Source organism: Episyrphus balteatus, chromosome 1, assembly GCF_945859705.1.
Source record: "Episyrphus balteatus chromosome 1, idEpiBalt1.1, whole genome shotgun sequence".
In the NCBI taxonomy this organism is placed as follows: Eukaryota; Metazoa; Arthropoda; class Insecta; order Diptera; family Syrphidae; genus Episyrphus; species Episyrphus balteatus.
Window position 1 is genome coordinate 157,297,125 of NC_079134.1, and position 14,687 is coordinate 157,311,811.

The 14,687-nt window shown below is 32.5% G+C and overlaps 1 protein-coding gene across 3 annotated transcripts in view; it reads right to left on the reverse strand.

Annotated features, from left to right (window-relative positions):
- The window catches only part of LOC129921359 (uncharacterized), a 115,468-nt gene that overhangs the window by 63,564 nt on the left and 37,217 nt on the right, over positions 1 to 14,687 (reverse strand). For all 3 annotated transcript variants that reach the window (XM_056003155.1, XM_056003154.1, XM_056003153.1), the window contains exon 5: positions 11,996 to 13,984. In XM_056003155.1, coding sequence (XP_055859130.1) covers positions 11,996 to 13,984 — 1,989 coding nt within the window. The remainder of the gene's footprint in view (positions 1 to 11,995; positions 13,985 to 14,687) is intronic.

Below are 14,687 nucleotides of genomic sequence, written 5' to 3' on the forward strand. Positions count from 1 at the left end.
GTATTAAAATAAATTATTAAAAACAATCATTTCTTTTGAAAAAAGTGAAAAAATCATTTCCATTACACAAAAATTCATTTTTTTGATATAACAACCTATAATAAATTTTATACCACCTGAAAGCTTATTGCTTCAGCTCAAAATATATATCGATCATGTCTATTAGGAATCTACAAAAAGAGCTAGAATTTTTTAAACTCGATCAATTTTCATCAAAAAAAATAAAAAAAAAAAACATATAAATTTATGTTCTCACGCTATTGAATCAATTTTTTTTTAGACAACCTATAAAAAAATGTTATATCATGTAAAAGCTTATAATTTCACCTTTCATATGACGTTTCAATCTTATTTCTGCGATGCCTAGAAAAAAAGTTAGAATTTTTTAAAGCCAACCATGTCGGTTGCGGTACTTCCCACACTGGTGGTTGTTCATGATCAACAGATCTCCACAGGTGTTTTGAGTTTTAATTCAACATTGTGTAGCTTATAGTGAATGAACAGTTATGTGTGATATACCAAATGAAAGGTAACATCATCAGAATGCTCAATAAATAAAATAAAAATTTGTATTTGCATTAGATCAAAAGAAAGAACATGTTGAATAATGAATCTTTATTTTACCGTTATCTCCAAATTGTGACTACAAAATTGATTAAAATTTTGCACAGATATAGTCCGGTTAAAAAAGGTCAAAAAACTTGCTACAAAAAACTTGTTTTTCCCTTTATTCGGTCAAAAACCATTTTTTCATAGACTACATGTTCTATAAGCTTGAGATTTTTTGAATGCTACAAAAATTTAAAAAAATAAAAACTCACCCAAAAATATCCCAAAATAAGTAGGTGTTTTTCAAAAATTCATATTTCGAAACGCAGAGATTTAAAAAAAAATCCGTATCAGAATCCTACCTTGTTTTTTTATTATCTTTCGAATGACGTTTTTCAAATTGTCAAACAAAAATTTCCCTACCTATAATCACTACTTTGTCAAAGGTCTACCTCATGTTTTAGTTTTAGAAAACCATTTATAACTTGGTTTTGAATTTTTTTTTGAATTTTTTCAATACCATTGTCAGTCTTGCAATAAATTTATCTATTGATTTAAAAAAAATTCAACTCTTTACATTGTCGCGTTTAGAAAATAGCCAATTCTTTGAAATTTTGTTTTACCCCTATTTACCCTATCAAAAGATAGAATTTTTTAAAATCCTTCAAAATTTATTTAACTTTAGGCAATTATCTTTCAAATAAGCTATAGAAGATATTTGTATCGTAATAGTTTATTTTTAATTTTTAATTGAAATTTTAGCCGCACTGCGAAAGTGCGAGATTGGAACGTTAGAAACTGGCGTCACTTTTTTGTGGTGGCTGCCATAGTTCATCGATTTATAAGACGTTATCACGCCAAAAAAAAAAAAAAAACAATAAATACTGAATAAGTACGCTATAATGCAACTATGGAGATTAAAGCACCTAAATAAACAATATTAGGATAAACTTTAAAAAGGATAACACATGCTAATTCCATTAATCAAAAGGATAATCCTTCGATTAACAATGACTTTTCAAATACCTATTGAACAATCGTTTTGTATATTCAAGTACCTTCCAACCCACAACAATATTTGAATAAAATAAACAAAAAAAACAATCGAACAGTGTTGAAAATTAATGTTGAATGATTGGAGCTTTCGATTCCCTGAAAAGAGTCCCCCATGCAAAACAGAAAACAGAAACCGTTTCCATAATAATAATTGAAAAGCCTCATTTAAAGTTAAATGTGTAAACGTGCTTCCGGTTCTTCCTCCATAACAAAATGGTGAGCTAATTAAAGAAATCCTCCGCCAGCAAATCACATTGTGTTTCCTTTGTGGATTATTGTAGCTGGATTAAAGCCTCTGACGTCGTGATGCTTTTGCTAGCAGTTCCGTTGTACTGCTACTGGATGCCAAATTTTATTATTGTTTCCCTTTACAAGCATGTGTGTAATTCGGGGGAATTTCAGCTGAATTATGGTGTATTGTATTACAACGGTATTTTGGTTCGATAATCTGTTTGTCTGAATTTCCAAGGGGATTGTGGGTATTACTCTGTTACTGTTTGATGCGTGTGTATGTGTTTGTTGGAATAATATTGGAATATCGCACGCGTTTGTGTGTGATAATTATTTAACCAGGATACTCACGGTTTTGGTAGATTTATATATAGATACTGTATGCGAATATATTTAGGCTTAACTTTGGTTTTTTGGTGGCATCCTTGTTGCGGTTTTCAAATTAGAGAGATGATATTTTGTTTAAAATAGATAGACGGCATGCGAGTGTATTTATATCACTGAATAAAGTGTGCAAAAGTGAATTTAATTCAATAAATAAATTGTGGGTTTTAGGTTAAGTTAATATTTGATCATTGAAATGCAATTTACCATTCCCATTTGTATCCTGGCTGGGTTCATTTTGGACAGGGATCAAACTACTATCATTTTGACTAAATTGCTTATTTCCAATTTTGTTTTTATAGTTGGCTATTAGTTAGGTGTTTATTTCTTTGTAAAAGGTAAATGTGAAATTTGAACCCAATAAAACTTGCCAAATAAAATTGAAAAGACTGCTTTGCCTCTGCCAAACCTTTGTGCACACAATCAAATAAATTGAAGAAGGCACTCAGCTTAAAAAAAAAAAAAAAAAAAAATACTCAACAAACAGAACTTTAAAAAAAGGAAAATAAGGCTAAGAGGAAATAAAAGGGTGGCCATTTTGATTGATTTACTTCTTCATGGCGATACCTATACCTGCCTTATTGTAAAGGAACATTTTGTTTGTTCCTTTTTATTTTTTCTGTTGATTTTTTATTTTTTATTTAACTTTTGATTTAAACGGAAGGAAGTATTTGAGAGCAATTTAAATTATATTGCCAATAAAAACAATAAACACAACATGTCAGGAAGCAAATCTATTTTTGGTAAGGATATTTTTTTTTTGATATTTATTTGAGGTAATTTAAAGGTTCTGTTGAGAATAAAAATAAATTAAAAAGAATTTATTTTCGACGTTTGATGAAAAAGGTAGGTAGCAACTTAAAAAGTAAAAAGTTTAAAAATCATTTCTTGAAATCACACATTTTTCATAAAAAAAAGGAAACAAAATTAACTTTTTTTTTCTTTTTATAACAGTTTATAAATGTTTTTATATAAAAACCTGCTATAATAAGTTTTATATCATCTGAAAGCTTATTATTTCAAGTCAAAATATTCACATCAATCATGTTTGTAAAACATCTACAAAAAGAGGTAGAATTTTTGGAAATCAATTAATAGCTATTAATAAAAAAAAAAAACTTTTCTTCCACCTCCCTTTAATCCTTTCTTTTTAATATTACAACCTACAATAAATATTATTATTTCAGCTTAAGTAACATATCTCAATCATCTCTGTGCGACACCTACTTATAAGGCCAACTACGTCGAAATTAAAACTGCCCTCACTGGTGGATGGTGTCGGCAAACGGTAATTTTGAACTTTGAAAAATGGATGATCTTTTTACAGTTATCTCTGAATTCTTTTAAAATAAAAAAGTTATTAATAAAAAACGGTTGAAAATGATCAAAAACATTAGGCCCAAAAAAAAAAAAGTTTTTAACGTTATTCACTCAAATATCTTTTTTGAAATAATTTTTTTTGACACGCATGCGCATCAGTCAAACCTACCTATAAGTTTTGTAAATTTGATATTTTTTGGATGTTTTCAAAAATCCTTAAAAGAAATAAAACCGCCCAAAAAAAAACGTTAACTTGGTGGTAGCACCTTCAAAATGTTGCTGTTGTTCAAAGATTATATCTAAAAAAGTGTGTTTTTTTTCAAAAAATCGTATTTCAAAATCTAGGACTTAAAAAAATCGATATAAGACGAATAGTTCTTTTTTCTATTGTGTATCCATCTTACAAATTTTCAAAAAAAAAAATGCTACAACTTCGTCGAAGGTCTTTTTCACTATTTCTACTTGCGATATAGGTACTATAGAGGGCAAGTTTTGGATTCGTAATAAAAATCGAACTCGGGATAACAATTAACAGGGCAATTCTGTCGAAAATATTTCAATTTTTTTTAGACAAAAAACCGTAAACTATAACTTTACTTAGAGCAATCGTATTGACTTGATTCTTATGTCATTACATTCAGCATCAAAAAATACCTTAAAAACATGTGTCATATGATGATATTTGACTAACAATTTTTTTTCACTATATTTTTGAACTCCACCCCTCTTGTCGGCGAAAAAACACCCGTCCACCCAACTTTTTTGTATAGACTTTTTTGTCCTTGGTTCTTATCCCAATTATTTTATCCCATTATTTTATTTCCTAACTTAGTAACTTGTCTGGGTCACCCTAAGTAACTTGTCTGTTCTGTATAATACAGTTTGGGCTTCTAAGATTTAAGACTAAAATCTTGCAATATCCCCTAATAAATGCACACAATTTTCTGAAGAATTCATAATTTTAAAATGTAGGCAGGCTTAAAATCACAATCTTCCAACTTAATCCATTCAATTCCCAAATCCAAACAAAAGCCTTTAAATTATTTTGATTTTTTAAAAACTTGGATCAAAATAGAAACATTGATAAGCAAATCATTGCATTTTTTCTCGAATCTTTCTCCAATTTTCATTCACACAAAAAACAATGCACACTACCAACTATGCAAATAATTCAATAGATTCCATTCTCTCTCTAAGTGGCTTTTAACTTCGTTTTGCCAAAATTCTTAAAAAAGTGAACTTTCAAAATTGATTTCCACTCAAGAGAAAGAAGAAGGTATGCATTTGAAAAATTCACATAAAAAAATACCAAAAACATTGCAGAAGAAAACAAGAACATCTATAAAGTCATGTGAGAGGAGAAGTTGTTTTAGAAGAATACAAAAAATTCCACCCACATTCGAAAGGATGATAAATTTACACTGAAAATATATTTGTACACTGAGAAAAAAAATATTTAAGTATGTAAGAAATATAAAAGAAAAAGTGAACATGGAAATTGAATGAAAGACGCTCCAAATTCTTCGAACAGAGAAAATTTAAAAAATTTAGGAATTCTTAGCCGGATTCTGAGTTTTTTGGGATTTCGAATTTTCGGGAAGCTGGGTTCTCAGGATTCTAGATTTTTGGGATTCATCAATCCTGTAATTTTGAATCCAGAAAACCCTGAATCCCAAAAATCCAGAATCCAGAAAACCCAGCTTCTCGAAAATTCGAAATCCCAAAAATCTCAGAATCCCGAAAACCCAAAATCAAGAAAGGGCCAAAATCCCGAAAATAAAACGAATAATTTTCGGGATTTTGGGTTATCGGATTTCTGGGTTTTCCAGATTTTGGGTTCTTGCGATTTTGGATTTTTGAGATTCTGGTTCTTCGGATTCTCTATTTTCTGGATTTGTGTTTTTCTGGATTTTGGATTTTCGGGATTTTTGGTTTTTGGCATTCCGGTTTCGGGATTTTGATCCCAACTAATCCTTACAATATTTAAAATTGCTGGAAAAAATGAGAAATCTATAAAATTACATACAAATTTTGAAATTTCACGTTTTAAATGACGACTTTAAATTGGAGGGTCAAAAACAAAAAAAAAAAAAAAACAACTCTTTACTAATTTGAAAAATTCATTAATTTTTTTTTCTCTCAGTGTACCATTCCTAACCTATTTCCTCAATTCAAATGTTAGCTCTCATTCTGTCTAAATTTTTTTTTTTTATTTTGGAACAAACCCAAAAAATGTAAATTCGAGATATCGGTACGTGATAGGATTGTGATAAAGGTTGATAGAATGGTATATTAGTTTAGTGCAACTGAGTGAAACTCAGTTAGAGAGCACATCACTTTGCTGTGGAGAATAAATCGTGTGAAATGAGATTCAAATTATTTATGCACATGCTGCTGCTGTTTGAATGAATTAATGTATGCAGAGGTGAGACTGTCAATACCGAAAAACGATTTTAAGTAATAGATGAAAATATCAGACACAGATTGGAAGAAGTGAATTGATTTGGAATTATTAATTTTGTATTTTCGATTTGCTGCAAAATATCTTCGTGTGAAAATTAGAAATAGAAATATTTTTTGTGATGCAATTGAAGGGTAATTTTAAAGAAAATTTTATTTAAAACGGAAGAGAAAATGATTTTTTCACACCCCAAAGAGTTTTTATGTAGGTGAGTAGGTATATTCCTTCATAACTTCTAAACTACATGTTTTCATTGAACAACTAAGGTATCGTTGGAAGCACATTGTTTGTCTCCAGGTTATAGGCTATTTAATTTTTTTCTAACATGAGTCAAAAAGTCATGAACTAAATGGGTTTTGGTTTTTTAACTCATTTTTTTTTTTATTTAAATTATCCGATGGGAATGTTTGCTCTTCCCACAAGGTTTTAATGAAGGGTCTATTCCTTTTCTGGACAGTTCTTTTATGTTAATTCAAAACCACTGTGTTGTTGCTAAAGGTCAAAAAGCAACAAATTTCCCTGTCTCGTTCTAGCATATTCTCTACATTTTCAACATAACACAAATTATTATTGCAAAGTTGTAAAAAAAGTTCTCTTTTAATCATACTGTTCAGCAAATTTCTACGAATGTGTTAACCTTTCACGAAATTAGGGTGTTCCTTTTTTGTACATTAGCCATGTGTGTAGTTGGCAAACATGAAAGCACATTTCCTCATTTCATAGCGCTGCAAGTGAAAATGTCTCTGTGAAATGAGAATTTTCTTGGAAATAGTTCGCTATTGCATTACGATTTTGCACCTGCGGAAGATTAATGTATCAACATTCACCCTCCCCCCCCCCCGCCACACTGCTCTGTATGTCATCTTGTATCTGGGTTCTAGTTGGGATTTCATGCTTCATGTAATCTGTCTCTATCTCTTTCACCCTCAGCTAAGCAACACGATACACTCCCATACATTATGGAAGTTAAAGTTATATCTTTTCTTTTTTTGGGAAAAAAAAAAACAGTAAAAGTAATGGAGGCAGGCAACAACCCATTTCCGGTGCACCATGGCGTAGCATTGTCGCTTTTTCCACGAGGTCACATCTCACATATGTTTACTTTTACTTATACTCGTAGCTTTCTACTCGTCGTCGATTCGAAAAAATGGATGTAACCGAAAAGAAAATACGGCACTTAGGTAACAAAACGTTTGTGGAATTTTTGAAATTGTTGTCTTTTGCGCTCTTGGCCAATATTGTGTTGGAAATGGAATTTTATTTTTGTTTAGGAGATGGCGAAAAAAGAAAAAAAAAAGAGTGCATTTGGGGGATTTTTCTTATACGTTTGGTATGACAATGTGTCGCGGCAAGAATTATGGAGTTGATTTATTTGTGTTTGTTTTATTGTATATTTTATGTATTTTTTTTTTTAAACAAACGACAACGTCGACAGAAACAAAATACTTGAGAATGTCATGTAGAGATTTAGAAGAAGAAAACTTGATTTTTTTGTATTGTTTTAAGGTAAAGATAGAAATAAATTTGGCGACTGGTATATTTTCATTTTAGTATCCTGCACGTAGAGCAAAAATTTGTTTCAATAATTCATATTTATTGCAAAGAACATTGACAGAATACTTAAATTAATTTTGACCAAAATTTAAAGGTTTGAGAATCACTTTATAACTTTAAGTTCAAAGAGTGTTTCGTGATACCTTAAATTTTTTGAGTCTATCTAGGTGCTAAATATTCAATTAAGGAATCTTTTTAGATGAGACCCACAAGTTTCTATTTTCAAAAATATCAGTATACCTACTGTTTTCTGGGATTTATGAGCCCCTGGTAACTTTTTATTCAAACAGTGCATTTTTGAGCGTTTTGTGGTACTTTGACACTATAAAGGTGCTAAATATTCATTCAATTGAGGAGTCTTTTTAGATTAGACCCACAATTTTCTATTTTCAAAAATATCAGTATACCTACTGTTTTCTGGGATATATGAGCCCCTGGTAACTTTTGATTCAAACAGTGCATTTTTGAGCGTTTTGTGGTACTTTGACACTATTAAGATGCTAAATATTCAATTAAGGAGTCTTTTAAGATGAGACCCACAGTTCTCTATTTTCAAAAATATCAGTATACCTACTGTTTTCTGGGATTTATGAGCCCCTGGTAACTTTTGATTCAAACAGTCCATTTTTTAGTGTTTTGTGGTACTTTGACACTTATTTAGGTGCTAAATATTCAATTAAGGAGTCTTTTTAGATGAGACCCACAATGTTCTATTTTTAAAAATATCAGTATACCTACTGTTTTCTGGGATTTATGAGCCCCTGGTAACTTTTGATTCAAATAGTGCTTTTTTGAGCGTTTTGTGGTACTTTGACACTATTTAGGTGCTAAATGTTCAATTAAGGACTCTTTTTAGATGAGACCCACAGTTCTCCATTTTCAAAAATATCAGTATACCTACTGTTTTCTGGGATTTATGAGCCCCTGGTAACTTTTTATTCAAACAGTGCATTTTTGAGCGTTTTGTGGTACTTTGACACTATTAAGGTGCTAAATATTCAATTAAGGAGTCATTTTAGATGAGACCTACAATTTTCTATTTTCGAAAATATCAGTATACCTACTGTTTTCTGGGATTTATGAGCCCCTGGTACCTTTTTATTCAAACAGTGCATTTTTGAGCGTTTTGTGGTACTTTGACACTATTTAGGTGCTAAATATTCAATTAAGGACTCTTTTTAGATGAGACCCACAGTTCTCTATTTTCAAAAATATCAGTATACCTACTGTTTTCTGGGATTTATGAGCCCCTGGTAACTTTTTATTCAAACAGTGCATTTTTGAGCGTTTTGTGATACTTTGACACTATTAAGGTGCTAAATATTCAATTAAGGAGTCATTTTAGATGAGACCTACAATTTTCTATTTTCGAAAATATCAGTATACCTACTGTTTTCTGGGATTTATGAGCCTCTGGTAACTTTTGATTCAAACAGTGCATTTTTGAGCGTTTTGTGGTACTTTGACACTATTTAGGTGCTAAATATTCAATTAAGGAGTCTTTTTATATGAGACCCACAGTTCTCTATTTTCAAAAAAATATCAGTATACCTACTGTTTTCTGGGATTTATGAGCCCCTGGTAACTTTTGATTCAAACAGTGCATTTTTGAGCGTTGTGTGGTACTTTGACACTATTTAGGTGCTAAATATTCAATTAATTAGTCTTTTTATATGATACCCACAGTTCTCTATTTTCAAAAAAAATATCAGTATACCTACTGTTTTCTGGGATTTATGAGCCCCTGGTAACTTTTTATTCAAACAGTGCATTTTTGAGCGTTTTGTGGTACTTTGACACTATTTAGGTGCTAAATATTCAATTAAGGAGTCTTTTTAGATTAGACCCACAATTTTATATTTTCAAAAACATCAGTAGGTATACCTACTGTTTTCTGGGATTTATGAGCCCCTAGTAACTTTTGATTTAAACAGTGCATTTTTTAACGTTTTGTGGTACTTTGACACTTTTTAGGTGCTAAATATTCAACTAAGGAGTCGTTTTAGATGAGACCCACAAGTTTCTATTTTCAAAAATATCAGTATACCTACTGTTTTCTGGGATTTATGAGCCCCTGGTAACTTTTTATTCAAACAGTGCATTTTTGAGCGTTTTGTGGTACTTTGACACTATTTAGGTGCTAAATATTCAATTAAGGAGTCTTTTTTAGATGAGACCCACAGTTCTCTATTTTCAAAAATATCAGTATACCTACTGTTTTCTGGGATTTATGAGCCCCTGGTAACTTTTTATTCAAACAGTGCATTTTTGAGCGTTTTGTGGTACTTTGACACTATTTAGGTGCTAAATATTCAATTAAGGAGTCTTTTTAGATGAGACCTCAGTTTTCCATTTTCAAAAATATCAGTATTAGTCCAGTAATTTTAGGTTTTATCTGCGGAAAAATTCCTACTGGGCTCGATTTTGGTATAGACCTTCGTTACGGCGTTGTTATGAAGATGTGAAAAATCGACATTGATATCGTGTCCGCGTTAAGAGTTATAGGGGTCAAAAGGTCACAAAAACTGGTTTTTCACGATTTTCAGCAAAACGGTAAGTCTTATCAAAAAATGTTCAATGCAAGAATTGTAGACCAGATTATTATATATAAAAAGTGTCATGACACTTTTTTTCCTAAGACCCACCGTTTCTTAGGTATAACGATTCAAAAAGTTGAAGTTTAGTTGTAATCGTCATAATCCTATTCCTGAAAAAAAAAACTCCTAACTGAAAAGTTCCTGAAATTTCATTATTTTTTTAGCTTGAATTTCGTTCCTCAACTGTTAAGAATATGGGGAAACCAAAAAAAAAAAATGGAAATTTTCGCCATTTTTCCGATTGGGGCCCTTCTCCCGAAACCATTTCCCTGGGAATTTTTGTTTAGAATATGTCTAAAAATATACAGGGTGTGCAATAGAGAATGGACAACCCTAAAACGGCTTATAGCTACACTTATGATTGTTCTAAAAACAGATAGAAAAAAGTTCTATCGCAACCAGTTCATAAAATATGGACTTTTTTTCGTTCAGTGTATTTTAAATTTTATCATCTTATGTTTTCGTTCACTACAACCACGAATGAATGAATTTTATTTATTTCTTTTTTTTATAATTTTCTACAATAATTGGATGAGTACATAAACACTTTAAAAATTTCATAGCTATTGCACATTTTCGTAAAAAAAATTTTGAAATCTGTTTTTTGATGCAAAATGTAAAAAAAGTATTTTATGAAAAATTTTAAACACCTGTGGTATAAAATAAATCTATAGAAACCTAGGTGGCCAACTTTCTTAAAAATATTCTGGTATAAGGAGAATATTTTTAAGAAAGTTGGCCACCTAGGTTTCTATAGATTTATTTAATACCACAGGTGTTTAAAATTTTTCATAAAATACTTTTTTTACATTTTGCATCAAAAAACAGATTTCAAAATTTTTTTTACGAAAATGTGCAATAGCTATGAAATTTTTAAAGTGTTTATGTACTCATCCAATTATTGTAGAAAATTATAAAAAAAAGAAATAAATAAAATTCATTCATTCGTGGTTGTAGTGAACGAAAACATAAGATGATAAAATTTAAAATACACTGAACGAAAAAAAGTCCATACTTTATGAACTGGTTGCGATAGAACTTTTTTCTATCTGTTTTTAGAACAATCATAAGTGTAGCTATAAGCCGTTTTAGGGTTGTCCATTCTCTATTGCACACCCTGTGTATTTTTAGACATATTCTAAACAAAAATTCCCAGGGAAATGGTTTCGGGAGAAGGGCCCCAATCGGAAAAATGGCGAAAATTTCCATTTTTTTTTTGGTTTCCCCATATTCTTAACAGTTGAGGAACGAAATTCAAGCTAAAAAAATAATGAAATTTCAGGAACTTTTCAGTTAGGAGTTTTTTTTTCAGGAATAGGATTATGACGATTACAACTAAACTTCAACTTTTTGAATCGTTATACCTAAGAAACGGTGGGTCTTAGGAAAAAAAGTGTCATGACACTTTTTATATATAATAATCTGGTCTACAATTCTTGCATTGAAAATTTTTTGATAAGACTTACCGTTTTGCTGAAAATCGTGAAAAACCAGTTTTTGTGACCTTTTGACCCCTATAACTCTTAACGCGGACACGATATCAATGTCGATTTTTCACATCTTCATAACAACGCCGTAACGAAGGTCTATAATAAAATCGAGCCCAGTAGGAATTTTTCCGCAGATTGGGTTAAAAAATGTCTAAAATTACTGGGCTATATATCTGCTGTTTACTTGGATTTATGACCCCTTGTAATTTTTGGTTCAAAAGTGAAAGTGTTTGGGGGAGGGGCACTTTTAATTTCTTAATTTTATTTTAAATGTTCAAAATTTCTTGCTTCACATACTGTTGTTATAAAATATAATATATTTTTTACTTTCAATTCAAAAAACCAAAACTCACCTGGAAAATAATTCAGCTCTGTGCACATCCGACCGGCTGGCACTTCCGAAACATCCACCAGTGAAAAATGGTGTTCCTGGTTTGCGATATCGTCCATCGTTCCCATCGTCTTCATCGTCGTCCATTGCTAGCCTACTGCCCATCTTGGACTCGTTGTCATCACCTACTATATCACCGCCGTCAGTGGGTCTACGTCTGCTTGAACTCGAACTTCTTCTACTTCCACTATCTACAACCTTCTTAGTGCTCCAAGGAAATGACGCCCTCTTCACTTTGCCCGCAGCAGGAAGAGGACTTTCGTGCTGTGCCTTGGAGTCGTCGTTATTCTTGTCAACGTTATCGGCACTTTGTTCTTCTTCTTCTTGTTTGTTTGTGTTGGTATTGCTTTGATTGTTAGTTCTTGGTGTTTCCCAAGACGATTTGTCTTCTTCTTCTTCTTTGTCGTCGTTGACTTTTTTACTTTTATCATCATTTTCATTGTTTTGATTGGTTAAGCCACTTAAATTTTGATTATAACTACTATTTCTACTACTCCCACTACTATTTTGAGTGGGTATGCTCCTGTTACTTGTGTTGTTGTTCTGGTTTGTTGTGTTCTCTTTGTTGTTGTTGTTGTGTATATAAAAACTAGAATTCAATTTGTTACTATCACCGCTACGATTGATATTAATATTACTGTTAGTACTACTACTTCTACTACTATCTGCTACTTTTTCGCTACGAAATGTTTTTTTACTACTATTACTACTTAGATTTTTTATTCTATGCACTGAATTTTGTTTCAACTGCTGCTGCTGCTGATTACTGTTAACTATATCGAATTCATTGTCATCAATAAATCGACGCCTTCGCCTCCGACGACCTCTTCTACGTCGCCTTGTCCCTCGACCACTCTGATCTTGATTCTCCGGTGACCAGCTCATACTGTCACCATATGGATTTATACTGACACGCTGACGTGTCTTCTCCAGATCACGGGCTGCGTTTATTTGTACCTGCGCCCAGGTTGAGGCAAACAATCTTATCGTCGATCGAATGAAATTCTGATCGACCGCCATCTTGACCGGTCTCAGAGCGAGGAGACCTACCGGAAAGTCCTTATAATGATGGAATAGGACATGTGACGATGCTGAAGAGGCATTAATGCCATAATGCAATGATGAGGTTCGTTTGGGCTTTGGACTTTGATGATTTGACGACGATGAATCGCTAGTATTTATACCGCCACCAGTGCTGCTACTTAGTACATTGTAGTAAGAATCGAGATTTTTATTGTCAAACTTGGTGGCCTCGAAGAATTTCTTAAAACCTGGTTGTTCGGCAGCGTTTTCTTCTTCTTCGTCACTGTACTCCTCGGAATCTATCATGTGATTTGCTTTTGTTGTTGTCACATAACTGTTCTCAACACTTTCATAAGAACTCTCATGAACATCGACTAAGTACCTTCCCTCGGCACTGGCAACACTACTACTCGAGCCACCACGTCTATCTAACGTTTCAAAGTTTGAATCGCCCGCGGAGCCCCGTTTATGTGGATCAACGGTGTTGTGAAAGGGATTCCAACTTGTGTCGAAACCTCCACGCTGATGGAATCCAGCTGGTGCTGAATGATGACGGTGTTGGGATACTTTACCGCCACCACTGGGATTTGATTTCCCACCAGCAATCACATTTTCATTGACACCACCAGCACTATGAGTGTTGGTATATTGCTTCACAGCCTCTGGATAATTGAGAAGATTCTCCTCATCTTCATCCACTAAACCATCACCATTGTCGCCGCCATTGTGTTCCTGGGATTCGGGAACGCTAGGACTTTTATTTACATCGAAGAATTCAGCAGTGCTACTTGTGTCAGCCCACAACCAAATAAAATGTCCTCCGGCCATGTTCAGACGTTTTGCTTCTGACATAACATTTCGAGCTGATACTAGGTTGCAGAGGAGTAGAACGATGCCACGTGTGGAACGGGATATTTCTGCTAGTTGTCTGGAAAGATAAAAAGATACAAAGTGTTGAATTTGTGTAACAGGAATCGAAATTAATTTCTGAGGAAATTGGATTTACAAAGTTTTAATCAGCTTGTTAGGTTAGGAAGAAGGCGGAAATGAAAAATTACAAACAACAAAAGGTAACGAAAAAGATTTTATAAATGGCGCCCAACAGTGAAGGGCTTTGAAGTAAATTAAAGTAGGTTGATTGGGAGGAAAAGTATAGTACCGAAACTGATGATGAAAGTGAAACTAATGCTGGATGTGAAACTGATACTTAAACTGATGCTAAAGTGATGCTAAACTGATGCTGAATGTGAAACTGAGATTACAATTGAAGCCCAAACTGATGCTGAATGTTAAACTGATATTTTAACTGATGCTGAATGTGAGACTGGTGCTGAATGTGAAACTGATACTACAATTGAAGCTGAAACTGATACTGAAACTAACTGATGCTGAATGTGAAACTGATATTACAATTGAAGCCGAAACTGATGCTGAATGTTAAACTAATACTTGAACTGATGCTGAATGTGATACTGATAATGAAACTGATGCTAAAATTATGATTAATGTGAAACTGGTGCTGAAACTGATGCTTTACTGATGCTGAATGTGAGACTGGTGCTGTAACAGATGCTAAATGTGAAACTGATATTACAATTGAAGCCGAAACTGATGCTGAATCTAAAATTAAT